This window comes from Bubalus bubalis, chromosome 14 (assembly GCF_019923935.1).
Source record: "Bubalus bubalis isolate 160015118507 breed Murrah chromosome 14, NDDB_SH_1, whole genome shotgun sequence".
NCBI lineage: Eukaryota > Metazoa > Chordata > Mammalia > Artiodactyla > Bovidae > Bubalus > Bubalus bubalis.
The window spans coordinates 35720126-35747500 of NC_059170.1; the positions used below are offsets into that span (position 1 = coordinate 35720126).

Genomic DNA, 27375 nt, shown 5'->3' on the forward strand with positions numbered 1-27375 from the left:
AAGTTCTATAGTTGGCCCTCAAATGTAGTCTCAGCATTTACTGCAGGGTTTTAACCTATTGCAGCACTTCCCCAGGTGGTTCCCCCTTTTTGTTTATTTTGGCTTCCTCTGTTTGCAAGTCTCTTCAGTGTCTAAATTCCACCCTGACACAAGGGGGCCAAGGTGGCCACTTACTCAGGTTCACTTGTTCAGTAGTGCTGTGGAGAGGGAGGGACACTGCAAAGAAATATTGCTGGCATGTTGGGGAGTGCTCGCAGTGAATGAACCATACTGGGTTTGCCACAGCCAAAGGTGACACATACTTCCCAAGTCCACACTACTCAAGTTCTAGGGTGGTCTGCAAGGGCACTGTCCCAGGTGAGCTCTGTATTTTGTGCACCTCCCACATCTAAGCCGCTCAGTTTCTCGGATGTTCCACAAAACCACAGACCCAGATGGGCTGTGCATTTTGTGTCCTTCCCAGGTCCAACCGCTCAGGCAACCGGGTGCTTGGCGAGCTCATTGTCCCAGGTGAGCCGAGCATATTATTCACCTGCCCAGTCACAGCCGCTCAGTTTCCTGGGTGTGCCACGAAAGCACAGTCCTAGGCATGCTGTGTGTCTCCTCTGGGGAGCTGATCTCAGGCTGTGACACTCCTGGCAGATGTCAACCATCCAGGATCCCAGGAAGACGTGGTTAGCAACTAGAAGTCTGCTTACAGTCTAATGGAAGATGCGGTCTCTGGGGCCGAGATTATAGCAGCCCCTTGCCTTCTGGTTCTGGTTGTTGCACGTCTGCCTCTCTGCCTCCAGGGATGAGGATTTTGCTTGTTTCATGTATTGGTTTTTTGGCTGTGAAACATGTGGGATCCTATCTCCCCAACCAGGGATCAAACCCACACCCCCTGCATTGGAAGGTGAAGACTCGACCACTGGACTGCCAGGAAGTCCTTGGATGCTTCAGTGCTTGATAGTAAAACTGGAAATGGCAGAATCCAGTTCTTCTAACATTACTGGAGTTGATACAGTTTTTCAGAAATATTATAGAGAAAGAAGGTTTACCTAACATTAAGTTGAAAGTAGACTTTTTTTTAGCCATGCCATACAGCATGTGGGATCTTAGTTCCCTGACCAAGGATTGAAACTGCACCCCCTGCCTTGGAAGCCCAGAGGCTTAACCACCAGACAGCCAGGGAAATCCCAAGGGCAAAAGTCTTTTTGAATCTTTTTACAAAGTTGTCTCTGTTTCATATTAGTATTGCCAAAGGGATATTGATGCCATAAACCTTAATCCTGACAGTGCAATTGAGAAGATGAAGCATGATCTTTCCAGAATGTTGAAAAGCTACTGACTTTTTCCCTAATAACCTCATATAATTTAACCAAGGAATTGTTGCTAAATGAATTCAGTGAAGGAATTGAACTTTCAAAAGACTACTGACAGCCAAATTCAGCTTTGGAGGCAGATCTGGAAACTGCTGCAGCACTGGTTTTCTAAAATATGTGAGACTTCTTATTGGACAAATTCAGTTAACTTTTTAAAAGAAGCTCTACATCAAAGTAAGCTTGACACAAAATCCAAGTGCAAATAAATGCTTAGTAAGCACACAAGATGCACACGTTGAATGGATAGAATGGGTTGGTAAAAAAGAAAAAAAAATCATGAGCATGTAAGTGGTTGGGTTTTAGAGATAAACCAAGAATAATTTAAATTTTTCTTTTGTATTTAAAATGTAAATATTTTTCTTTCTGAGTAAAAAGTAATTCCTGTAACTACTGAAATAGTTTAAAACTTTAAAGCAGTAAGTGAATGTACAGCAGGGGAGAAAAGATATAAAGTGAAATCCAAAGCTCTTTCTCAGTCCTCTAAACCTATTGGCAGCATTTGACCCCCTTCTGTGACAGTTTTCCTCTCCTGGTTCCCTGCTTCCTTTTTAGCCTTTCTTCCTCCATCTCTGTTACTGGTTCTTCTTCATCTTTGTGATGTAAGTTTAGGAGAACATTAGTGTGCCCCAAGGCAAAGAACTGCACCTTTTCTCTTTTTTGTCTACACTCGCTCCTTGGTTGTAGAAAGTTCAAGGGATTGGATGTAAGAAAAAGAACCATGAGGTGGCAGGAGCGCACACTTATTGGATGATAATGATACTCTGATGGGTTTGCAAGGGTAGGGAGGGAGGGGTGTCCCTCACAGCAGGAATCTGTCCAGAAGCTACACCAAGGGGGTTGCTACTGGAGGGGAGGAGGGCAAGGGAAATCCCAGGGAGAGGGGAATCAAAGTGGTGCCTCTGGTGTCTAGGTAATGCCATTCAGCAGCGTAGCAGGAAGTCCCTGGGTCAGAGAGCTCCAAGGGGCAGGAGTCTCATAGTTTGTAAGGATTGAGGTCTGTCTTGTAGTCACATGGTTCTATCTTATCAATGGCCAGCAGATGCTAGGTATAGTTTGGTGGAGGTATATGAAGCAGATGGGCCCTGAATGTGCAAAAATGTACTTCTTTGGGACATGTTTAAAATGAATTTTGATGTTCAGTCACTCAGTCATGTCCAACTCTTTGCGACCCCATGGACTGCAGCATGCCAGGCTTCCCTGTCCATCACCAACTCCCGGAGCTTGCTCAAGCTCATATCCACTGAGTTGGTGATGCCATCCACCTATCTCATGCTCTGTCATCCCGTGCTCCTCCTGCATTCAATCTTTCCCAGCATCAGGGTCTTCTCCAATGAGTTGGCTCTTGACATCATGTGGCCAAAGTATTGGAGCTTCAGCTTCAGCATCAGTCCTTCCAATGAATATTTAAGGTTGATTTCCTTTAGGATTGACTGATTTGATCTTCTTGTAGTCCAAGGGACTCTCAAGAGTTTTCTCCAGCACCACAGTTTGAATGCATCAGTTCTTTGGTGCTCAGCCTTTTTTATTGTCCAGCTCTCAAATTCGTACACAACTACTAGAAAAACCATAGCTTTGACTATGCAGACTTTGTAGGCAAAGTAATGTCTCTGCTTTTTAATATGCTGTCTAGTTTTGTCATTGCTTTTCTTCCAAGGAACAATTTCATGGCTGCAGTCATCTTCTGCAGTGATTTTGGAGCCCAAGCAAATAAAGTCTGTCACTGTCTCTATTGTTTCCCCATCTGTTTGCCATGAAAAGATGGGACCAATGCCAATGATCTTTATTTTTTGAATGTTGAGTTTTAACCAAATTTTTCACTCTTTTCATTTTCATCAAGAGGCTCTAATTCCTCTTCGATTTCTGCCATAAGGGTGGTGTCATTGGCATATCTGTGGTTATTGATATTCCTCCCCTCCATTTGGATTACAGCTTGGGCTTCATCCAACATGGTATTTCCCATGATACACTCTACATATAAGTTAAAGAAGCAGGCTGACAACATACAGCCTTGACATACTCCTTTCCCAATGTGGAACCAGTCTGTTTTTCCATGTCTAGTTTTAACTGTTGCCTCTTGACCTGCATACAGATTTCTCAGGAGGCAGATGAGGTGATCTGGTATTTCCATCTCTTAAAGAATTTCCAGTTTGTTGTAATCTACACAGTCAAAGACTTTAGTCAATGAAACAGAAGTACATGTTTTTATGAAATTCTCTAGCTTTTTATATGGAAAAGGCAATGGCAACCCACTCCAGTACTCTTGCCTGGAAAATCCCATGGACAGAGGAGCCTGGTAGACTGCAGTCCATGGGCTTGTGAAGAGTCGGACACGACTGAGCGACTTCACTTTCACTTTTCACTTTCATGCATTGGAGAAGGAAATGGCAACCCACTCCAGTGTTCTTGCCTGGAGAATCCCAGGGGCGGGGGAGTCTGGTGGGCTGCCGTTTATGGGGTCGCACAGAGTCAGACACGACTGAAGCGACTTAGCAGCAGCAGCAGCAGCTTTTTATATGATCCAGTGGATGCTGGCAATTTGATCTCTGGTTCCTCTATCTTTTCTAAATCCAGCTTGTAAATCTGGAAGTTCTCAGTTCACATACTGTTAAAGCCTAGCTTGAAAGATTTTGAGCATTACTTGGCTAGCATGTGAAATGAGTACAATTGTGCAGTAGTTTGAACATTCTTTGGCACTGTCTTTCTTTGGGATTGGAATGAAAACTGACTTTTTCCAGTCCTGTGGCCATTGCTGAGTTTTCCAAATTTGATGTCATATTGAGTGCAGCACTTTAACAGTGTCACCTTTTAGGATTTGAACTAGCTCAGCTAGAATTCCATCACCTCCCACTAGCTTTGTTCTTAGTGATGCTTCCTAAGGCCCAGTTGACTTCACATTCCAGGATGTCTGGCCCCAGAGTGTCTCACAGAATCATGATGATCCGAGTCATTAAGACCTTTTTTTGTACAGTTCTTCCGTGTATTCTTGGCAGTTCTTCTTAATATCTTCTGCTTCTGTTAGGTCCATACCATTTCTGTCCTTTATTGTGCCTATCTTTGCATGAAATATACCCTGCTGCTGCTGCTGCTAAGTCGCTTCAGTCGTGTCCGACTCTGTGCGACCCCATAAACGGCAGCCTACCAGGTTCCTCCATCCCTGGGATTCTCCAGGCAAGAACACTGGAGTGGGTTGCCATTTCCTTCTCCAATGCATGAAAGTGAAAAGTGAAAGTGAAGTCGCTCAGTCGTTTTCGACTCTTAGTGACCCCATGGACTGCAGCCTACCAGGCTCCTCCGTCCATGGGATTTTCCAGGCAAGAGTACTGGAGTGGGGTGCCATTGCTTTCTCCTGAAATATACCCTAGGTATCTCTAATTTTCTTTAAGAGATCACTAGTCTTTCCCATTCTATTGTATTCCTCTATTTCTTTGCATTGTTCACTTGGGCTTTCTTATCTCTACTTGCTATTCTTTGGAACTCTGCATTCAGATGGGTATATCTTTTTCTTCTTTGCCTTTTGCATCTCTTCTTTTCTCAGCTATTTTTAAGGCCTCCTCAGACAACCACTTTGCCTTTTTGCATTTCTTCTTCTTGGGGATGGTTTTGATCACTGCCTCCTGTACAATGTTACAAACCTCCATCCATAGTTCTTCAGGCATTCTATCAGTTCTAATCCCTTGAATCTACTTGTCACTTCCACTGTATAATCAATCATAAGGGATTTGATTTAGGTCATACCTAAATGGCCTAGTGATTTTCCCTCCTTTCTTCAATTTAAGTCTGAATTTTGCAATAAAGAGTTCATGATCTGAGCCAGAGTCAGCTCCCCGTCTTGTTTTTGCAGAGTGTATAGTTTCCTCATCTTTGGCTACAAAGAATATAATCAGTCTGATTTCCATATTGACCATCTGGTAATGCCCACAAGTAGAGTCATCTCCTGTGTTGTTGGAAGAGTGTGTATGCTATGACCAGTGTGTTCTCTTGGCAAAACTCTGTTAACCTTTGCCTGGCTTCATTTTGTACTCCAAGGCCAAACTTGCCTGCTACTCCAGGTATCTCTTGACTTCCTACTTTTGCATTGTACTCCCCTGTGATTAAAAGGACTTTTCTTTTTTGGTGTTAGTTCTAGAAGGTCTTGTAGGTCTTCATAGAATCATTCAACTTCAGCTTCTTCAACATTAGTAGTTGGGGCATAGACTTGGATTACTGTGATATTGAATGGTTTGCCTTGGAAACGAACAGAGATCATTCTGTCATTTTTGAGATTGCACCCAAGTACTGCATTTCAGACTCTTGTTGACTGTGAGGGCTACTCCATTTCTTCTAATGGATTCGTGCCCACAGTAGTAGATATAATGGTCATCTGAACTAAATTCGCCCATTCCTGTCCGTTGTAGTTCACTGATTCCTAAAATGTCATTGTTCACTCTTGCTATCTCCTGTTTAACTATGTCCAATTTACCTTGATTCATGGACCTAACATTCCAGGTTCCTATGCAATATTGTTCTTTATAGCACTGGACTTTACGTTCACCACCAGACACATCCACAACTGGGTGTTGTTTCCACTTTGGCTCCCCCTCTTCATTCCATCTGGAACTGTTTCTCTGCTCTTCTCCAGTAGCGTATTGGACACCTACTGACCTGGGGGTTTCATCTTTCAGTTTCATATCTTTTTGCCTTTTCATATTATTCATGGGTTTCTCAAGGCAAGAATGAAGTGATTTGCCATTCCCTTCTCTAGTAGACCATGTTTTGTCAGAACTCTCTAACATGACCTGTCTGTCTTGGGTAGCCCTACATGCCATCGCTCATAGTTTCATTGAGTTATACAAAGCTGTGACCCATGTGATCAGTTTGGTTAGTTTTCTGTGATTGTGGTTTTCATTCTGTTTGCCCTCTGATGGATGAGGATAAGAGGCTAGTGGAAGTTTCCTGGATAGACTGGCTGTGGGGAAAACTGGATCTTGTTCTGGTTGGCAAGGCCATGCTCAGTAAGTCTTTAATCCAATATTCTGCTGATGGATGGGATAATGCTCCTTCCCTGAGTTTGGCCTGAGGCAAAACTATGGTAGGGGTAATGGCAGTAATGGCAACCTCCTTCAAAAGGACTTATGCCAGCATGCTGGGCCTCCCCAGACTGTTGTAGTTAGTGCCCCTGACTCTGCGGCAGGCCTCTGTTGACCCACACCTCCACCAAGACTCCCAAGCACACACAGGCAAGTCTGGCTCAGTCTCTTGTTGGGTCATGCTCCTTTCCCCTGGGTCCTGGTGTGCACAAGGTTTTGTTTGTGCCCTCTGAGAGTCTCATTTTCCCCAGGCCTGTGGAAGTTCTGTAACTAAATCCTGCTGACCTTCAAAGTCAGATTCTGTGGTGATAAAATGAATGGATGTATAAAATTTGAGTCTGCCACTGACAGGTTTTTGAGCTAACAGTTCTGAACCTATACTGAAGAAATAAACAACTTTGGGGATGGTATACAGAGGGCATCTTTGGCTCATTTTTATAACACTTGGTGATCTCACTCACTTTGGAGGCTTTATATACCATCTCTGTGATGGTGACTCCCACACTATGTCTTTAACAGACCTTTTCCTTGAGGCCCAGGCCCATAAACCCAACTCAACACTTCCCACTTGGTGTCTTGTCCAATCTCAAACTTAACAAATCCCAACCTAAGTTCCACACACCTCCCTTCCAAACCAGTCCCTCCTGCAGCCTCCCCCGCCTCCGTTCTAAGCCCAATTGCTAAGGCCTGAAACCTTGGAATCATCCTTGACTCCTTTTTTTCCATCCTGCCACACCAAAACCATTGGCCCTCCCTGTTATCTGCCTCCAAAATAGATCCTGAGTTTGACTACTTTTCCCCATCCCCAGTGCCACCACCCTGCTGTAAACCATCACAATGTATACCAAACCATGTCAGTCTTCTGGAGAACTCTCCAATAGCTGAAGCAAATGTCCTTACCAGGACCTACAAAACCCTGCATGATCTGGACCCTGCCACCCCTCTACACTCATCCTCCATGGCTGTCCCCAGGCTGCCTCCTTGTTTTCCAAGTGTTCTAACCATATTCCTGTCTCAGGGCCTTTGCATCTGCTGTTCCCTCTGCCTGATATGTCTTTTCTCAGATGTCCACATGGCTCATCCTGCTTCCTTTTGGTCTTCACTTTCTCATTGAGGCCTGTTATGTGTCCAAGTGACTAATTCCTGAGCAAAAAATAGTAATTATTGTATTTAGTTATTTAGCACCTGAGATCTCCCAATTATATGTTATAATAATATAGTATGTTGTATATTTTCATTTTGTAATGAGAGAATCCTTTCTCCCCTCCTGACCCATCACTTGATAAAATATTAGAAACCATGACCATTAGAATACTCAACTAAAAAAAAAAAAAAAACTGTAAAGTAACTATAGGTGGCTGGATCTGCAGAAGGATTTGGGAGGACGGGGCAGAGGCCATCTGTTTCTCATTGTATCAGGTACCTACGGTACCCTAACAAAGTGCCACACCTGGGTGTCTTAAAACAGAAATGCAGTCTCTCACAATTTTAGGGGCCAGAAATTCCAAATGAAGGTGTCAGCAGGGCCACGCTCCTCCTGATACTTCTAGGTGCTAATCTTTCCTTGCCTCTTCTGGTAACCCCAGGCGTTTCGTGGCTGGTGTCAGCATAACTACAGTCTCTGCCACTGTCTTCACATGGCCATCTTCCCTCTATGTTTGTTTCCATATGGCCTTCATTCTCCTCTGTGTCTGTATTTAAATTTCCCTCTTCATATTGGATATGGGGCCCTTAATGACCCCAGTATAATTAGATTGCATCTGTAGAAACTCTTATTTCCAAATAAGGTCACATTCACAGGTGCCAGGGGTTAGGTCTTCCACATAGCATTTTGGGCTTCTCTGGTGGCTCAGACAGTAAAAAATCTGCCTGCAATGTGGGAGACCCAGGTTTGATCCCTGGGTAGGGAAGATCCCCACAGAAGGGAATAGCTACCCACTCTAGTATTCTTGCCTGGAGAATTCTATAGACAGAGGGGCCTGGCAGGCTACATACATACAGCCTATGAGGTTGCAGAGTCAGACATGACTGAGTAATTAAACACACATAGCATTTTGAGGCACATGATTCAACTCGTAACACGATAAGCCTTTTAGGACTACTTGATGATTTACCATCAACATACATTATTTTGATTAAAGAAGGTGAAAACATGACCTGGGTGGTCCTGGACTTATTGAAGAAATAGTGGCCCCACAGAGGTCCTAATTGCACTCTGCTGGGCACCAAGCTCAGGTGGGACTCTCTGGATGTCTCTTGCATCCTTGATAGGGCATTCATGCCTGCACATTCCCCTGCCCTGAAGTGTCTGCAAACTAAAATGAAAGGTTGTGCACAGGACCTCACCAGGCAGTGAGCCAGAAGGAAGCTGTGTGAACCATCTCCAAGCCTGAGGCATCATGCAGTGCTGTGCTCCATTTACCAGCATCTTCCCCTCATGAGCAGTGCCCACTGCATGTGTGTGAGAGACTTGCCAGGCTGGAATTTGATGCACTGCAGTGTTTCTCTCATCCAGTAAGTAAACACCTATTCATTTTGGGCCCATGAGTTCTCTTCATTTAGGAAGTTATTTTTATTTTTTATTGGACTGCACTGAAGAAAGGAAGAGATATATTGCATTTTATATATTGCAATATGTTAAGCATTTCCTAGTATCTTCTATCCAGAGAAGGTGATGGCACCCCACTCCAGTACTCTTGCCTGGAAAATCCCAGGGACAGAGGAGCCTGGTGGGCTGCAGTCCATGGGGTTGCTAAGAGTCTGACACGACTGAGCGACTTCACTTTCACTTTTCACTTTCATGCATTGGAGAAGGAAATGGCAACCCACTCCAGTGCTCTTGCCTGGAGAATCCCAGGGACGGGGAAGCTTGGTGGCCTGCTGTCTATGGGGTGGCACATAGTCGGACACGACTGAAGCGACTTAGCAGCAGCAGCAGTATTTTCTATCAAGATGCATTGAGACAGGTGGTTATAACTGCAATGTATTATAACTATGGTTACATTATTTGCCATAAAATAAGCTTGCCTTTGAATTTTCTTATGTTACGGTTTCCCAGGAGCAATCCCTGAACTAAAAAGTTGAGGACAATCAGTTTATCTAGGAGGTGATCCCAGGAAACACCAGTAGGGTCACCAGTAGGAGAAGGACAGAGAGGTAAACACAGCCTATAATGGGTGCATTAGTGAGGTCATCTGTGGCAATCCCCCGGGGAGTTGTGGGAGGCATAGAATATGCGGCTCAGAGTTAACCCACCTGAGGGGTGTGGGAGCTGGCCTGCTTGCTAAATTGTTTAAATGGGTTAGATTTTGCCCCCAGAAAAAGATATGTTGACGTTCCAAGCCCTAGTTCCTCCAAATGTGACTTTATTTGGAAATAGGATTGATGCAGATGTAATCAGTTAAGATGAGGTCATACTGGAGTAGGGTGGGCCCTTAATCCAGTATGACTCACATCCTTATAAAAAGAACATTGTGTGAACAGGAGAAACTCATAGAAAGAAGATGGTTATGTTAAGATGGGTGCAGAGATTGGAGTGATGCTGCCACAAGTCACAAAATGCCTGAAACCACCAGAAGCTGGAAGAGGCAAGCAAAGATGTTCTTCTACTGACTGGGAGGAGTGTGGCCCTGCCAGCCCCTTAATTTTGAACTTCTGGCTACGAGAGAAGAAATTTCTGTTGTTTTAAACTACCCAGTTTGTGGTACTTTGTTATGGCAGCCCCAGGAAACCGGTACAACATTTATATATCAACTCCTTGCCTCACAAGGACTGCCTTCCACAGCCACTTGGAGAAGGCAATGGCAACCCACTCCAGTACTCTTGCTTGGAAAATCCCATGGACGGAGGAGCCTGCTAGACTGCAGTCCATGGGGTCTCGACGAGTCAGACACGACTGAGCGACTTCACTTTCACTTTTCATCTTTCATGCATTGGAGAAGGAAATGGCAACCCACTCCAGTACTCTTGCCTGGAGAATCCCAGAGATGGGGGAGCCTCGTGGGCTGCCGTCTATGGGGTCGCACAGAGTCGGACACGATTGAAGTGACTTAGCAGCAGGAGCACTCTCACTTGCCTCTGCAAGAAGCCTATCATGATCCCATGGTGAGAAAAAAGGACCCTAAAGAGATAATAAGCAGCCTTTGAAAAGTGTGTGCCCCGATTTAGAACAATTTGCTGTCAGTTTCATCACAATGATTGGCTTGCTCTCTGTATGATAGAAGGATCACCGAGAGTTAACCTCAGAATAATCTGGCTGAATCACAGGCCATTCTTGACTTAGTCAAGAGGAAGAGAACCAGGCCTTCCAGATGAATAAAAGTCATGGTTGATGCCCAGAAAACAACTCTTTCCCTAAACTGCCAAAACAGTAGTAATAAACCAAGCAGAAGCCACCATATGTGAGGAATGAGATGACAAGTAAAAGGAAGAGATCTTATCTGTCAGTCTTGCTGGGAGAAGCTGCAGCCATAGAAATGCTAGCAGCCAGTGTTTCCTACACCATTGCCTACACCAGGCACTATGCTGAGTGTTTTGCATAAACTCAGTCATCCTCATAACAATCCAATGAACAGATATCCTTGTTTTACTCATGTACCCGAGCTCCAGAGAGGGAAAGTAACTTGCTCAAAGTCACACAGCTACAGAGTCAGAGCCTTGTCTTCTTAAACAGCAGAAATCAAACAGGCCCTGAAGTTCCAAGGATCTGTCTGGCCTATCCCAGATATGATTCCCAGTCGGGAGTTCTTCCCACTATCCAAACTTTCTCCTCAGCCCTGAAAAATGACTCTGGGCTGGCTATTCCCAGAGCTCTCCAGGTGATAGGATTTTAAAATTAATGTCTTATAATCATTTTTGAAACAGGTTCTTTAAGTCTATTTATCCTTTCTCCAGCCCAGGGGAATAGATGCCTTTTCCTGATCTCTTTATCTTTATATCCTCCACAGCTGCTGCTGCTAAGTCGCTTCAGTCGTGTCCAACTCTGTGCGACCCCATAGACGGCAGGCCACCAGGCTCCCCCATCCCTGGGATTCTCCAGGCAAGAACACTGGAGTGGATTGCCATTTCCTTCTCCAATGCATGAAAGTGAAAAGTGAAAGTGAAGTCGCTCAGTCGTGTCCAACTCTTAGCGACCCCATGGACTGCAGCTCACCAGGCTCCTCTGTCCATGGAATTTTCCAGGGAAGAGTACCGGAGGATTCTTTTATTTCAGATGTTTGCTCTTTTCCTTTTTTCTTTTTTTTCTATTCTGCATCCAAAGACCAAGAAACCAACAAATCTTAGTGCTGTATTTTAGAATTTATTTTGAAGAATGGATCTGAAAGTCAGACTATTAGCCCAAGGGAAGCTGAGAACATGACGCTTTTGGCCTCAGGTGAATCTTTTATTACTTCAAACTAAGACATTTTTTCAAGGACAGTAGCACAGTCATTGTCACAAGCATGTTAATATATCTACTTTTTGATAAAGAGTATACTACAAGTCATGCTATTCATATTTTCAATAGCATTCTGGCAAAAATTAAAGACATTTCCAATTGTGTCAAACATTGGATGAGTAAATTCTACTTTCTGCCTTTGGGTAAATAAATGGGGTCTTTCAGTGAAGTGGTGGATAACAGATCATGTGAAGGCTCTCTTAAAATCTGCCCTTTACTCTAATGACCATTAGCCCCTTCGGTTACCACTGAACTTCTCAGCTATTTTCTGTAGTTCCAAATCCATCGCAGCCAAGTTTTCAAGTTCTTTTTCCTAGAAAATATAGAAAAGTGGAGGCATGAGGTCCCAGATCAAAAAACAACCTACCTTTTTGTAGTTTGAGGGAGTATGACCAGAAAAGGGAGTTTTTGATATGTTAGAGGCTATAGAAGATACCCTACATCAGTGGTTTTCAAAATGCAGTTCCTTGACCAGCAGCATCAGCATCACTAGGGAACTTATCAGAAATACAGGTTCTTGGGCCCTACCTGGGGCTTACCTACCAAACCAGACACTCTAAGGCTAGAAATCCCATATGATTCTGATATACATTCAACTTTGAGAAGCACCAACCTACATAATCAATACTGGGAGAAAAAAAAAAAAAAAAACACTGTTAAGGAAGGTAATGCTCCAGGAATGTTACTTCTCCCAGACATAGATGTCTGAATGTTGTAGGCTGCTGCTGCTGCTAAGTCGCTTCAGTCGTGTCCGACTCTATGCGACCCCATAGATGGCAGCCCACCAGGCTCTGCCGTCCCTGGGATTCTCCAGGCAAGAACACTGGAGTGGGTTGCCATTTCCTTCTCCAATGCATGGAAGTGAAAAGTGAAAATGAAGTCACTCAGTTGTGTCCAACTCTTTGACCCCATGGACTGCAGCCTACTAGGCTCCTCCGTCCATGGGATTTTCCAGGCAAGAGTACTGGAGTGGGGTGCCATTGCCTTCTCCATGTTGTAGGCTAGGAGATAATAAAGAGAGAACAAAGCAACTAATTTCTGTGCCATCTGTTCTTTCCTACCCTGGGAAATAGTGATGAAAAGTCAAATGACCAAGGAGAATACACTAGGCCAGTGGTTTTCAACCTTGGCTGAATATTGAAACCACCTGGGAGCTTTAAAACATCCTGATGCTCAGGCAGCACCCAGTACCAGACAGAATCTCTGGGGGTGGGTCCCAGAACGTCAGTAATTTTTTCAAGCTCTCCAGGTGATGACAATGTGTAGATGAGGTTGAGAAGCACTGCAGTGGGAGGAAGTTGACAGGGATGTGGACAACGGCTAGATGCCAGGTAGAAATCAAACCTAGATGTTGTCTCCATTCCCTTACTAGGTCTACAGTCTCATGGTGATTAATTCCCATCATTTTCCCCGTAACATTAGATAATCTTGTACATAATATACGAACATTAACTATCTGAAGTTAGTTTTAAACAGAAGCCCCACACTATACCTCTTCCTCCGTCAGAACTCCTTGGCCAGCCTTCTCCTCTTCATTTTCTGCTGTGTGTTGTGGGCTCATCTGCTCCTCGGAGTCATAGAAGTCTGGGAACTCAGCTGACTTCTTCCTGTAGTGAAGGAGCTGGTCCAGTTCAGCCACTCGGTCATACTGCCTTTTTAGATCCAGTTTGGGGACCAGGTTTCTCTTCTCATACCCCCAGTTTACATCCTCTTCAAAGGGCTTTTTCTCCCACCAGTCATAGTTGTATTCTGGGAAGAAATTTTTCTCATTCAAGGTCAGCCCGTTTTCCTCTTCACCCTCAAGAAAACTGTCATCCATGTGGTCTTTTCTCTCAAAACGGCTGCTCTTCCACTGGGGAGGGTCGTAGAATGGATTGAGTAGCTCCCCTAATCTCTTTTCAGTGATGTGAAGGGGAGCATACTGTTTGCCTCGAAGCCTAGCCTCTTCCCTGTTCTCGTCAGCGTCTCGCGGGTCTCCCTGCAGCTGCCACTTCGCTCTGGCTGCTTCCTCACCCTTTTCCTCACCATAGTCGAGGTAATTTCTCAGCTCGCCTGGTAGGCGGCGCCTTGCCTTGTCCCTCTGGCTTTCCTGAACACGGTGGTGCGTTTCACCCAAGAACCGTTTCTCATCTGTTTGGCCTAGTGTGGAGTAGGCCGCCGCCTCCCCTCCCCGGGCTTTGTAGCTGGGTCCCCGGGCCGGACCCCTCTCTTCCTTGCTTTCCTCGCTGTATCCCTGCGCCATGTTTAGACCCGGGCTGAGGCCATGTCTCTTGTTTTCCTGCTCTAGGCTCTCCTCGCTGGGACGCCTTAGAGCCTGGTGCTCTTCACGTCCTCTGCCCCCGAATCGTGCCCCCTGCAAGTCTCCAGGAGCCTGGGCAGCTGAGTGTCTCCTCACTTCCTCCCCATATTCGGCTCCCTCCTCCAAAGCCCTAAAGTGGGCTGGATGGCGGGCTTTCTCTTCGTCTGAGGTGCCCGTGCCCACGTGTGACTCCTCCTCGAGGGGAGGATTCCCCTCCTGAGAGGACCTGTCGGGCCTGCTCCTCCCGTGGTGGTGCCTTGGCCTCGAGCGCCGTTTGTCCACCTCGGGGCTGGCATCCTCTTCGCTTTCTCCGGGTGCTTCCTGGCCCTCCGGATGGCGTTGCAGCTCTTGGGGCCAGTTCTCCTGGCTCTTAGTCTCCTCTCCGCTCTCCTGGCTGCTCCTCTCCCGGCTGTGCGACTTCTCAAGGCCCTTGGCAGACTGTGTATCATATATGGACACTAACTCCTCTTTCTTAGCCGGAGTCTGGTTTCTTTGGTTGAGAAAAGCCGTTTGTGCCTTTCCCGGCCCTTCAGACAGTCTCTCCTCACTGCCAACTTCCCCACGTTCCCTTTTCTGATATTTCACCATTTCTTCCTCCCTGTTCTGTCCCTCGCTCTTAGAATAGCGTGTCTTTGCTTCTTTGGCCACTTGACTTCCTGGGGGCTCGCCTGCCCGCTCTCGGCTATGCCCACCGCTCTCCGTGTCTGCTGCTGGGACTTGGGCATCCCCTTCCGCTGAGTCCTCCCTACTGGAGAGCCTGGGGGCTTCTGAGGTGTCAGCTGGGTCTCTCAACAATCTCACTTCAAACCTTGTGTTTTCATTTTCACTTTTCTCTTCATCTTTGAGCTCTTTTCCATCTATAATGAAAATAAAGAGTATCACTTCAGAATTAGCTTGTGGTTCAGTAAGCACCAGCCTCAGTGATCACCACAAACCCTAAAGATCCTGAAAATCCTTGGGTAATTTTTTAAGTTAATTTTTTAAGATTACTTTTGAAAGAAATGGTATGAAAACTCCTTAGCTGTATTTAAATTTGATAATAAATATTCTATATATTTATTTTTTCATAACACCCAATAAACATTTATTTTGGCTGCATTTTCTGGGGGGGACTTCTTTGCTGCCTGTGGGCTTTTCTCTAGTTGCAATGAGTTGGGGGTCTACTCTTCCTTGTGGTGCACAGGCATCTCATTTCGGTGGCTTCTTTTGTTACAGAGCACAGGCTCAGTAGTTGTGGTGTATTGGGCTAAGTTGCTCCAAGACATGTGGGAGCTTCCAGTTCCAGGGATCAAACCTGTGTCTTCTGCATTGTTAGGTGGATTCTTAACCACTGGATCACCTGAGTATCTTTCAGTGACCAAATTGAAACTCAAATATAGGTTTATAAAATACTATAAAAATTCTATAAAATGTTAGAATTTAGAACCAGAAGAAACCTTAGAATTTGTGTAGTTCAACCTCCTTGTGACTACAGAGACATTGAGGCTCAGAGAGGTATAATTAAGGACCATTCTTTCCAAATTTACTCTAAGTAAGCCTTTAAAAATTAGCATTGTGTAAATATCTTCCACTAGAACCCAGCTAAGTAAAGTTAAATAGCAAAAATGGGAAATATCAGATTCAACAGAGGATTAAATTTCTTTAATTATTAGTTTGTTGTTGTTCAGTCACTCAGACTTGTCTGACTCTTAGTTTATCAGACTTTAATTATCCAATCAACTGTATAAATGCAACTTAGCAGTAAGTGACAATATAACTTAATAATTGGTGATAAGCAGGGTGTGTATTTCTTCCGAGAAAACCGCACAGCAGTGGAAGGGACCATGTCCTTCCCTCATTCAGGTCCCATCTACCCCTCCTGTTCTTAAATGTTGAGAATGAACTTCAGTAAAGTGAGATATCTTTGTATTACACAAGTCAACAGTTACAGTAGATGATGTAACAAATACTTTAACTGAATATTGTTTTCTCTCATCTTTTCCAAATGTTGACAGCTTTTTTTAAAGTTTTTTAATTTTAATTGGAGGATAATTGCTTTACCACGTTGTGTTGGTTTCTACCATATATCAACATGAATCAGCCACAGGTATACACATGTCCCCTCCCTCTTGAACCTCCCTTCTACCTCTTACCCCATCCCAGCCCTCTAGATTATCAGAGAACAACCAGGCTGAGCTCCCTGCTCTAAATGGCAACTTCCCATTAACAATCTATTTTACACTCGGTAATGTATATCTTTCAATGCTATTCTCTCAATTTGTCCCAACATCTTCTTCCCCCGCTGTGTCCATAAGTGTATTCTCTACGGCTGAATCTCTATTCCTGCCCTACAAATAGATTCATCAGTACCATTTTTCTAGATTCCATATATATGTGTTAATATACAATATTTGTTTTTCACTTTCTGACCTACTTCGTTCTATATAACAGGCTCTAGGTTCATCCACCTCACTAAACTGACTCAAATTCATTATTTGTTGATAGCTTCTTTACTAAGGTAAGGTTAGGTAAGGTGAAGTCGCTCAGTGGTGTCCAACTCTTTCCTAACCCACAGACTGTAGCTTCTCTGTCTATGGGATTTTCCAGGCAAGAGTACTGGAGTGGGTTGCCATTTCCTTCTCCAGAGGATCTTCCCAACCCAGGGATCGAACCCCAGTCTCCTGCATTGTAGGCAGACACTTTACCATCTGAGCCACCAGGGAAGTCCCTTAACTCAAGGGCATCCCACGAAAGGAGATAATGCAGTTAACACTAAGTTGTTAGCTTGGAGGGCTTGGATTTCAACTGATGTCACTGAGTTCAGATAGAACAACTGAAGTCAAGGCCACTCACAGCTCTGTGCCATCCATGGTGAGAGCCACCAACCCTTTGTGGCTATTGAGGACTTGAAATGTGGCTGGTCCAAACTGAGACATGCCATAAATATAAGATGTGACAAGATGTCAGATACTTCAGATAAAAAAAAGAATGTAAGATGTCTCAAATTTTCATATTGATTATATGTTGAAATGATAATATTTTGGTATTATAAATATATTGGATATATAAAAATTATATTGATAAAGTAAATGGGACAAAATTAAATGTATTATTATTTAATTATTCAATTTATTATTATTTATTCTTTTTACTTTTTTAAGGTGGCTACTGGAAAATTTGAAATTATATTTGTGGTTCACATGGTATTTCTACTGAACAACTCTTGATGATTCATTTTGAATTGACATTTGCAAAACAGAAAAAATTGGTCTGTTTTGTAAAAATGTCCAAGAAAGCAGTCTATTCCTCTCTGCTTAAAAGCCTAGTCTGGCATAATAATATTCTCATGTTTTATGAGGCAACTGAAATGTCCCTGACCTTTCACACCCAGACACTTGAGGGCTAGCTCCTCACCAATGCCTCTGCCTTTTAAGAGCCAGTGATGGTGTGTGTAGCACTGAGGCAGGGCTGACCAGGTAGGCACAGATAAGCAGGGAGGATCTGAGCAGATACTGACATCATTCAAACAGCATCTCAGCTTCCTCGGGCAGAGGCTGTGTGGCCCATTTCCTACTCCCTGCTGGTAAGGAAGATAATTATTTTTATTTTTTTCTGGTTAAATATATGCTGCCTACAGCAGCTTGCCTGAGACTTAGCACTTTTTCCTAAATTTAGCTTTTAGCCCCTTCAGGTGAGATATGAGGAGGGCTGTGATTAGCAGCATACAGTTTTGTCAATCTGAAAATGAAGGTGTAAAGCTCACTCTTACTTCAAGTAAAAAGGGGAAAAATGCACCTTCCTTTCCCGACTGTCATGTTGCAAAGAGGACCAGATCAACCAGGTCAAATAGATTTTTTTACCTGTTAAATTGGACCATGAATTCCCTAAGGTCTCTTCAAACCATAAAACAATGATTCTTCTTTATTCCCCAAATGTTCATTTGCTCAGCACATCCAGAGATGTGCTGGAGAGAGTGAGAGTGGAGATGGGCTGGGAATGGGAAGGAGGCTGCATGAAGAAATTCATCCATCTAGTTGGCAGAAAACTCCATTAGTTTTCAGTGAAAGAGAAAACCAGAATAGGACAAAAGTGTGGACAAAGAATGTCGCCTGCCAAGTCAGTAAACAAAGGATGTTATTTATGGTCATCAAGACATCAGCCACACCTAATTGTGTACCCAGAAGGGATTTAGGAAGGAAAAAATAAGATAAAAGTACATAATCCAAGGGATGACTTCAATAATCCCAGACTCTTGCATTTTCCCATATGTAGAGAAGTACCAAATTCATTAACTTAAGATGTCTAGTTATCTTCAATTACCAGTAAACTTTTGAAGTTCTGATTACCTGGTTTTTGTTGCAAAAACTCCTATATATCCTGGCTCCTCCCTTACCTCTTCAAAATAGTCCCTCAGAGCTATCTGAGAGGCTGTTTCCTGGGCTTAAGTCCTCAATATGTCCATGGAATAAAACCTAATTCTCAACTTTTGGTTGTGCTTTTTTTTTTCAGTCAACAGAAGTTATGAACTGGTAGCCCAGAGGTGAGTTGTATTTGGCCTAAATAACATTTTCAGTAAATTTGAATTCAGAGGCAATACTTAAATGCTAGGAGATACTGCTCAGAAAAATCTAACTTTTAAATTATTGTGAAAAATCTCAAGATCTCTCAACAGAATCCATATTTCTCTCACAATAGGATTGAAGCTGCGAAAAATCTACTCCCCTTTAGAAGGGGCATGTATCCTCCAGTTTGTGAGTCACTTCCTGTCCTGTTTTACTCCTTTCTGTTATCTGTCTGTCTGGCCCTGACTGGTGTTTGAGTCTCTGCCACCCTGGAAGAGCTCAAATTTTCCTGATCTCAGTATTGAATGGCTCTCTGGCTGTGACGTCTCTAAGGTCCTGATAGACATGGGTCATTTGATTTTTGCCAGTTTTCTTGGGGATCTCTCAAGAGACCTCAAAAAAACCCAGGGCACAGCCAATGATGAGCAAAAGCTAGAATCCTATCTGAGGGTTAAGAATCTGATCTTGGCAGTTAACAGCAGTTTGCCCTATAATCAATAACTCTTCTAAGTGACTGAACAACAAAAAGCAATCATGGTTCTTTGATGACCTAGTCTGACAGACCCAGAACTTCTACATTCATCTGGTAAACAAAGAAAGGGGAAGGGAGAGAGCAAGATGGGTTGGCCCAAAGGAGCAGATTTTAGTCCCTGCCAGGAGACCCACCCCTGCTCTCACTCATTCCCTGCAATGGTTAATAAGCTCATTCAAACAAGCTAATTTCTGTAACCGCTGGAAGAGAAAGTTGGGGAGAAATTCATAAAAGTATTAGGCTGGGAGTGGTAAGGAAGCTTCCTTCCACTGTGCATGGGGCTCCTACAGCCTCAAGCTCCCACACCTCCTATGGTTATCCTGAAGCCCTCAGTGGTGGATAGAGTCCCCCAGGTTACTCTTTTGGCTAGTCACTAATACTTTTTTTTAAATATAATTTTATACATGGGGCCTCATGTGCAGCAATGGAAAGAGAGTATTATCTTGCAATGGGAGATTTTGAAGATGAAAAGAAAAAAATAAAATCTTTTGTTCATAGCCTGACTCAAAATTTAAAAGTAGAGAAAGATGTTAAAGAGAGCAGAGCTTTTGGGATTTTTTTTAAATCAGTTTGACTTTATGATAAAAGAGATGCATAGTTTTGTAAAATTTGTCTCTTTGAGTCAACTCCCAATAAATACTGGTTGTATCACTCTTCAAATTTTGTTTTCAGCATAAGCTGTTTTGCAGAGAAACATCCCAGTCTATACTCAGAAGGCCATCACTCTGATTTTTTGGATGCTCTAAGTCTGTCCCCACCCCTTCCAAGTCTCAGGCCTGAAACTCCTGACACCATTTGGTAGTACCGCTCATTCTAACAATGGGCTTCCCAGGTGGTACAGAGGTAAAGAATCCGCCTGCCAATGCAGGAGACTCAGGTTCTATCCCTGATTCAGGAATATCCCCTGAAGAAGGAAATGGCAAACCACTTCAGTATTTTTGCCTGGAAAATTCCATGGACAGAAGAGCCTGGCAAGAGCTGCCAAGAGTTGCATGTGTGCACTTGTGCATGCATGTGCACGCACACACACACACATTCTAATAAACTATGCATTAAAACGGCTTACCCAATCTGTTACATAAACCGGCCAAAAGTCTCCCAGTCACCTTTCCAAGCTTCTAACTCCTCATTGTCAGAAGAGTAGAAAGCAAAGAGAAGCATAATTTTTGTATCCTTTCATAATTTCAAAATTTCATAATTTCTTCTATCCTTTCATCTTTCAACACTTCTCCCCTCTGTCTAATCACAAACAAGCATTCCCCATACCTCCCTCCACTAAATAAAAGCCTGTTTTAAAATTCCAAACTCTCAAACCAAGGAATGTAAGAACTGATAAACATCTCACAGACTATCATTGAGTTCAACTCCCTCATTTTATTTGAGGAAATAAGCCCAGAGAGGCAAGGGGTCTTCCCCATGGTAACACTAGCTACTAAGTGAAGTGGCATAGCAAGGACTAAAAGCCATAGCTTATCTCCCCAGATACTGATTGAGCCTGTACCCTTCCCACTGCATGACACCCCTGGGTCATAAGGAAGTAAAGTGGAAGTTGAAAAGAAGGGAGCAGGAGAAAGGACAGATCTTTGACCTTATTCAAAGGACAAAGATTTCCTGCAGTGGAGGGCACTTACTCTTCTTCAGGACTTGTCGGCACTCGGGGGTGATGGGTGGAGCGCTGGACTTCAGTAGGGCATTTGAGAGGACCTCGATGATGCAGTGAGTCACCTAGGGGGGAACCCAAAAGTAGGTTGGCAAAGCTGGTATCACTGGGATGGACTACTTAACCCAGAGCTGCTGTCAAGAGAAGCTTGACTGTGTGACCTGTACTTATGCAGAATCCTTGGAGGAATGTAGATTCACAAGGTCTGTACTCAAACCTCCCAGGCCTCTCCACAGAGCAACACAAAAAGGCACTGGGTCAAGACTGTCCAGAGAAAGAAATAAATACCCACTTCTGAACAGATTAGAAGGAAAATGGTGTGATGACAGCTATCCTCATGAGCACTAAAACATCCAGGAAGAAGGTAAAAAAAAACAGGGCAAGAGGGACATCACTTACTCCCATTTCCACATTGTTTTTTGTTTTGTTTAGTTTGATGAGATAATGAGTGGGAGAATCTAGAGTCTAGATAAAAGTCTAGATTTCAGAATTCCATTTCAACTTACCATTTCTTCATTGTGGTTCCTGATGTCCACTGGCATAGAGCTGATGGCTTAGCAGGAGAAAAGGAATGGGAAACAACTTGAGTTGATTTTGGAAGCTGTGTGTCTGCAAACTCACAAAATCACCCCACCCCTAGCTTGTTACTTGGAAGGAGGAACAGAGTCAGAGCTGAGCAAGGGGGAGACAGTTGGGGATGTGTGCCTCAGGGACCAGAATCACCCCAGTTGCATGTATACACACACACATACACAGACACAGCTGTTTTCCCTTAACATGTTGTAAACAAGATTAGGAATCTTATATCCAATATAAATCATATCCACAGAAGGAGACCTTCTGGGATACTGACAATGTTCTATTTTCCATCTGGGTGCTGATTACACAGGTGTGTTCAATGAGTGAAAAATTCAGTAAGAAGTATACTTTAATTTTTTGGCCACGTGGCATGTGGGATCTTTCTTTTTTCAAAAAACTCTTTTTGAAAATAATTTTCTTTATTTATTTTTGGTTGTGCTGGGTCTTTGTTGCTGGGTAGGTTTTTCTCCAGTTGCAGCGAGCAGGGACTACTGTCTATTTGTGGTACGCAGGCTTCTCATTGTGGTGGCTTCTCTTGTGGAGCATGGGCTCTAGGACACAAGGACTCATTAGTTGTGTGCACAGGCTTAATATAGTTGCAGAACATGGGCTTAGTTGCTCTGAGACATGTGGGATCTTCTTGGATCAAGGATCAAAGCCATATCTCCTGCATTAGTAGGTGGATTCTCTAGCCCAGAACCACCAGGGAAGCCCAAACTGTAAACTTATGATTCATGCAGTTTTCTATATATATATCAATAAAAAATTAAAAGCAAACCTAGTTTAAATGAAACCAGGGTGCCCTCCTCAACCTTTCTGCCTACTCAAAATGGGTAAAGATATGTGATTCTCTCTGCTTCTTCCAGTCCCCAAGAAAATATTTTCCTGAAATTCACTTCCTTTACAAAAACTTGGTTGTGATTATTTTATATAATTAATTACCCTGTTTTACCCCAAGTCTTTTCTTAGACAAGCGTGCTAATGTGGCTGTATCAGTGTGGCTTCCCATCCCCCATGCTGTCTGCATCCAGGTAAAGAACATGAAAGAAAGAAAGAAAGTGAAGTCGCTCAGTCGTGTCTGACTCTTTGCGACCCCACAGACTGACTGTAGCCTACCAGGCTCCTCCGTCCATGGGATTTTCCAGGCAAGAATACTGGAGTGGGTTACCATTTCCTTCTCCAATGGAAATTATCTAATTTTACCAGGACAGCACCGAGTCCATGATAGCACATGCAAATAAGTGTTTAACAGAGGTTCATGAGATATTGCAAAAAGATAAATTTTAATTTATTTAAATTAAATTTTATGAGATTCTGTTTATTTTAAACCCATGATTGAGGTGCTTTTGTCCTCTTAGGAAATGCTTCAGGTGTTTTTAATTTTGCAGTGCCTTTTTCAGTTGCTTTGACTTTTTTATCTTTCACTTTGATTTTGTTCTGTCTAAGCCCTTTCCACTGGAGGAGTTCAAAGCATTTACATATAGGCCCATCTCCATAGTTCTCCTGACACTTCCAGTTATTATTGCTGGAGAAGCTCAGTGCAAAAGATTCTTCCAGGAATTTGAAACAAGTGAAGAGATATTTGGAGCAAGAGCAAAACTCTCAGACATCAGAGATGTAAGCTATTCAAGTGCAGCCACTTATTACTGGCAACCTGACCTTTCCCAAATATTTGCTTTCAAAGTCTCTTGAACTGCTTCCCCCTAGTCAAACCATAGCACTCAATTTAGAAATAAAACTCCTATTTCATTTACTTACCTTACTGAATTTTCCTTATCAAAGCACAGCCTGAGATCTACTTCAGTAGGGACTTAAGTAATGCAGTGTGTTAAATTAAAATCACGGGTAAAATATTTGAGAGGTGGCTGACAAGGTATGACCCCATGATGTTCCTAAAACGTAGTTCATACAAAATCTGGATGGCCACCTTTGACATTCAGAGTCTAATGTGCTGGGCCATTATTTTATCTCCCAAATGACTGTTATTTGAGAACATTCCTACTTCAGCACTTACTCTTTCCACCTGATATCCGGAAAATCCCCTGAAAAGCAGTAACTGAGAAAATTACTCCTGTGATAAATTAGAAGGTGCCTTTTTAAATTCTAGCTTTACTAAACTTTCTTTGGTAATACATTTTCTTGCTAATAACTTTTCTTTTTTCTCCCTACAAATGTATAATAGTTGCTATTATTAACTATTTGGAGCAGAGGAATATTTTTCTTTAGTGACTCTAAATAATTTGTAACTTATGATTGTTTTTATAGAACAGTCCTGTTTCCCTGATTGAGGCTCTTCAGATGTGTTTGATGGAACTCAGATCTCCTTATGAAAACATATTATGCATCTAGTGAGATATCTAAGTTCTATTGTATCTCTTCCAGTAGAATCTGTGACAGCAAAGTAATAACCAAAAATATGTTGATACCCCTAAAGTAGCTTACTTTATTTCTGTATAAGTTAAGATTTAGGGGTCACAAAAGAAAACCCAATGATTATGATAAAAGTGAAGTAATCAAATGGCAGAAAAACTTTCAAATAATATCACATGGTAAATCTGAGAATAACTTCCAAAATATTAGTATTCCATAAGACTAACTGCTGAGTTTTCCAAGTTAGCTGGCATACTGAGTGCAGCACTTTCACAACATCATCTTTCAGGATTTGAAATAGCTCAGCTGGAATTCCATCACCTCCACTAGCTTTGGTCATAGTGATGCTTCCTAAAGCCCCCTTGACTTTGCATTCCAGTATGTCTGGCTCTAGATGAGTGATCACACCATTGTGGTTATCTGGGTCATTAAGATCTTTTTTTGTAGGAGAAGGGGATGACAGAAGATGAGATGGTTGGATGACATCACTGACTCAATGGACATGAGTTTGAGTTAGCTTTGGGATATGATGAAGGACAGGGAAGCCTGGGGTGCTGCAGTCCATGGGATTGCAAAAAGCTGGATACGACTGAGAGACTGAACAAGAAAAACAAATAAGACTAACAAACTAAGGTTTCATCCCAGAGTGAAAATAAAACAGCTATAAAATAATACAGTAAGCAAGCTCTTTTGAATGCAGAAACCATCTTACCTAGTGTAATATGAATAGCATGTAGCTCCTGAATGCATATTAATTTTTAGGATGCATAGTAACTTCTGTAGAAAGATATAGATCTCCTTCCAGAAGCTCATAATGGTAGGAAATAAACCAGATGGTTTCCGAACGATTCCTGTGATTTTGGTAAATAACAAACTCTGCTCGAAGGCTACCATGTCTCATTTCCAAGCATTTGAAGGAGGAGGGAATGGGGAATAGAGGTTTTTTTTTTTTCCTGGGGTGAGAGAAAATGTTCTGAAATGTTATAATGGTTACACAATCTGTGAGTGTTCAAAAAATCACTGATTTATGCACTTTAAAAAGTATAGATTTTATGGTGTGTGAATTATAGCTCAGTAAAAAAACTTTTTTAAAGAATATCATGATTTTAGTGACATTAAAATATAAACCCTTCTTAAAATATTAGCTTGCAAAAGAGCCATAAATATTTTACCACTATAGGGGCTTCCCTGGTAGCTCAGTGGTAAAGAAACTGCCTGCAATGCAAGAGACTGGGTTTGATCCATGGGTTGAGAAGATCCTCTGGAGAAGGGAATGGCAACCCACTCCAGTATTCCTGCCTGGACAATTCCATGGACAGAGGAACCAGGTGGGCTACAGTCCATGGGGTCACAAAGAGTCAGACGCGACTGAGTGACTAATACACGTGTAGGTAAATAAGTCTCAGAAATAACATTGTTTTTGTGGTCTATAGCACAATGTATAGCACAGATTTAGCCTATTAAGCAATTCCTTTCTGCAAATATTTTTCACCAGGAAGGACTCTAAGTATTTATTTGGCTTTCTTTAATTAAATCATGAACATTTGTAGGCAATTTGTAACAGTGACAGAAGGTTTTGAAAATTCTGACTTTGCAATAAAGAAATTACCTCTGGCTTTTGTCTCTCTTTACATCTGGGATCCAGTAATTACTGTCAATGGAACCCTCATATTCATGGATGGCAATGCTTCAATTCTAGTTAGGAATTTCAATCTTAGATAAGAACAATATTCTATGAGGTCATTAAGACAGTTTAAAAAAAAAAAAACCTCCAGTTTAATCTGGTGGCAGCATATTCACTTTTCAGTGGACTTGTAGTGACTTCAGCATACAAACACACACACACACACACACACACACACACTTCCCCCCGCCAAATTTCCAAAGATCATTGAGATTCAGAGCAGTTTGAAAGATTAATCCCACAATTTTCCACACATAAAGAAACTGTCAAATATCTACTACTTAAAATTTCATCCTCCCAAATTGACTAAAACAATTTATTTTTACTACTCTAAGAATATTTTTGTGGTTATTTCACACTCACTATTTTTCTGGAGCACAAAAGTCAAAATATCTATTGCACTTCTCATTTATAACTTAAAGATGTATTAATCTGAGTGTGAAATTACCTCTTCCCAGAGACAGAAATATAAAATACAGAAAAATATTACATTAAACCTGTGGATAAATGAACATACATATGTGTCATTTCTTAACATATATGTTAAGAAAAAAGATATATACATATCTACATAAGAGACTTATCTTTATCTCATTATGTTTAAATAATATTAACAGTCATAGAAATTATACAGTTGCCAACTAATATAATAGGTATACTCGTGTCTCTCCGTGGTCATCTGGCTTTAAAAAGCCAAACACACACTTAATTGCAGATACAGAAAAAGACTATATAACAGCATTTCTCTAAATAGATGGAGAGGATGTGACATTTTAGACATGAGCTAGGAAGTCCTCTGGCTTTTTCCAAGTCATATGTTGGGGGGGGGGGCAGTTGAAAGGAAACACTCAGGGAAGGGAAGAAATTAAGAGCCTCAATCAAGAGGGAGAGACCTTCACTCAACCCTCCCTCTCACCCAGTATCCGCCAGCCAAGATGCCCAGAACTGCCAAGGAGACAGAGGCTGGCGCTGTCCGCGGTGCTGAACGGCCAGCCGCGCCCACTCACCTGCAACCACCGTGGCTCCCAGAAGGCCGAGAAGGGCGGCCGGCTGCATGGCCTGGCTCGTCCAAATCTGCGCGGAGAAGAGGATAGCAGTCGGAACGGTGAATGAGAAGGGGACGGAAGGCGAGATGAAGATGCTGTGGGAAAACAACCTTGTATCCTGGTCCCCGCGGTGTGGAGTGGTTGGCGCAGGCCCTGCTCTTTTAAAGGGCAAGCCAGGGCCGCAGGGCTGGGAGGGGCTGGCACCCTGGAGGCGGCGCCCCCTCGCTTAGCTCTGACGTCATGAAACGGCCTTCAGGGGCGGTGGCGCACGTAGGTAGAAATTTACGCCAGTGCAGTCGCCTCGGTGCTCTGAGTCTTCAGCGCCAGTGGAGAGTTAGGCAGAAAGGGTGGAAGGATGAGGGGAGGTAGCTCAAATCGAAGTCCAGAGGGGAAAGGAGCGAGTCCTGCTTAGATTGTCGAAATATATTTCTCATCTTCCCCGCATCCCGCCTTCCCCAACCCCTCCAAACCACCCCCACCCCCGACCCCAGCCGCCAACCTCCTTATCTAGAAACGTGTTTGAGGCTGTGTATGAAAATATCAGTCGCTTCAGTCGTGTCCGACTCTTTGGGACCCGATGGACTGTAGCCCCGCCAGGCTCCTTTGTCCATGGAATTCACCAGGCAAGAATACTGAAGTGGGTTGCCGTTTCCTTCTCCAGGGGATCTTGGACCCAAGAAGGATTGAACCCAGGTCTCCCGCATTGCAGGCAGATTCTTTACCATCTGAGCCACCAGTGAGGCTATGTATCTTTTTCATTATTGTAGTTGGCCGATAACCAGTTCCTATATTCAGAC

General features: G+C 43.0%; 1 protein-coding gene across 2 annotated transcripts; it reads right to left on the bottom strand.

The window, feature by feature from the left end:
* Positions 1 to 11713: 11713 nt before the first annotated feature.
* CHGB (chromogranin B) lies at positions 11714 to 26944 on the bottom strand. 2 transcript variants are annotated; one of them, XM_006047741.3, is made up of 5 exons: positions 26540 to 26944; positions 21406 to 21452; positions 20871 to 20964; positions 13360 to 15023; positions 11714 to 12180 (listed from the first exon to the last, which is right to left on the bottom strand). In XM_006047741.3, exons 1-5 carry the CDS (start codon positions 26586 to 26588, stop codon positions 12097 to 12099), a joined length of 1938 nt encoding a protein of 645 aa, XP_006047803.2. In that variant the 5' UTR covers positions 26589 to 26944; the 3' UTR covers positions 11714 to 12096. The 2 variants fall into 2 exon arrangements, with proteins under 2 accessions (XP_006047803.2, XP_044783850.1); XM_044927915.1 differs by lacking the exon at positions 26540 to 26944 and adding an exon at positions 23237 to 23258.
* Positions 26945 to 27375: the final 431 nt, after the last annotated feature.

Coding starts and splice junctions, on each gene's coding strand:
- CHGB (XM_006047741.3), bottom strand. CDS start 26,588: ATGCAGCCGGCCGCCCTTCTCGGCCTTCTGGGAGCCACGGTGGTTGCA. Junction 21,453..26,539: donor GGGAGCCACGGTGGTTGCAG/GTGAGTGGGCGC, acceptor TCTCCTGCTAAG/CCATCAGCTCTATGCCAGTG. Junction 12,181..13,359: donor GAGTTCTGACGGAGGAAGAG/GTATAGTGTGGG, acceptor TATATTTTCTAG/GAAAAAGAACTTGAAAACTT.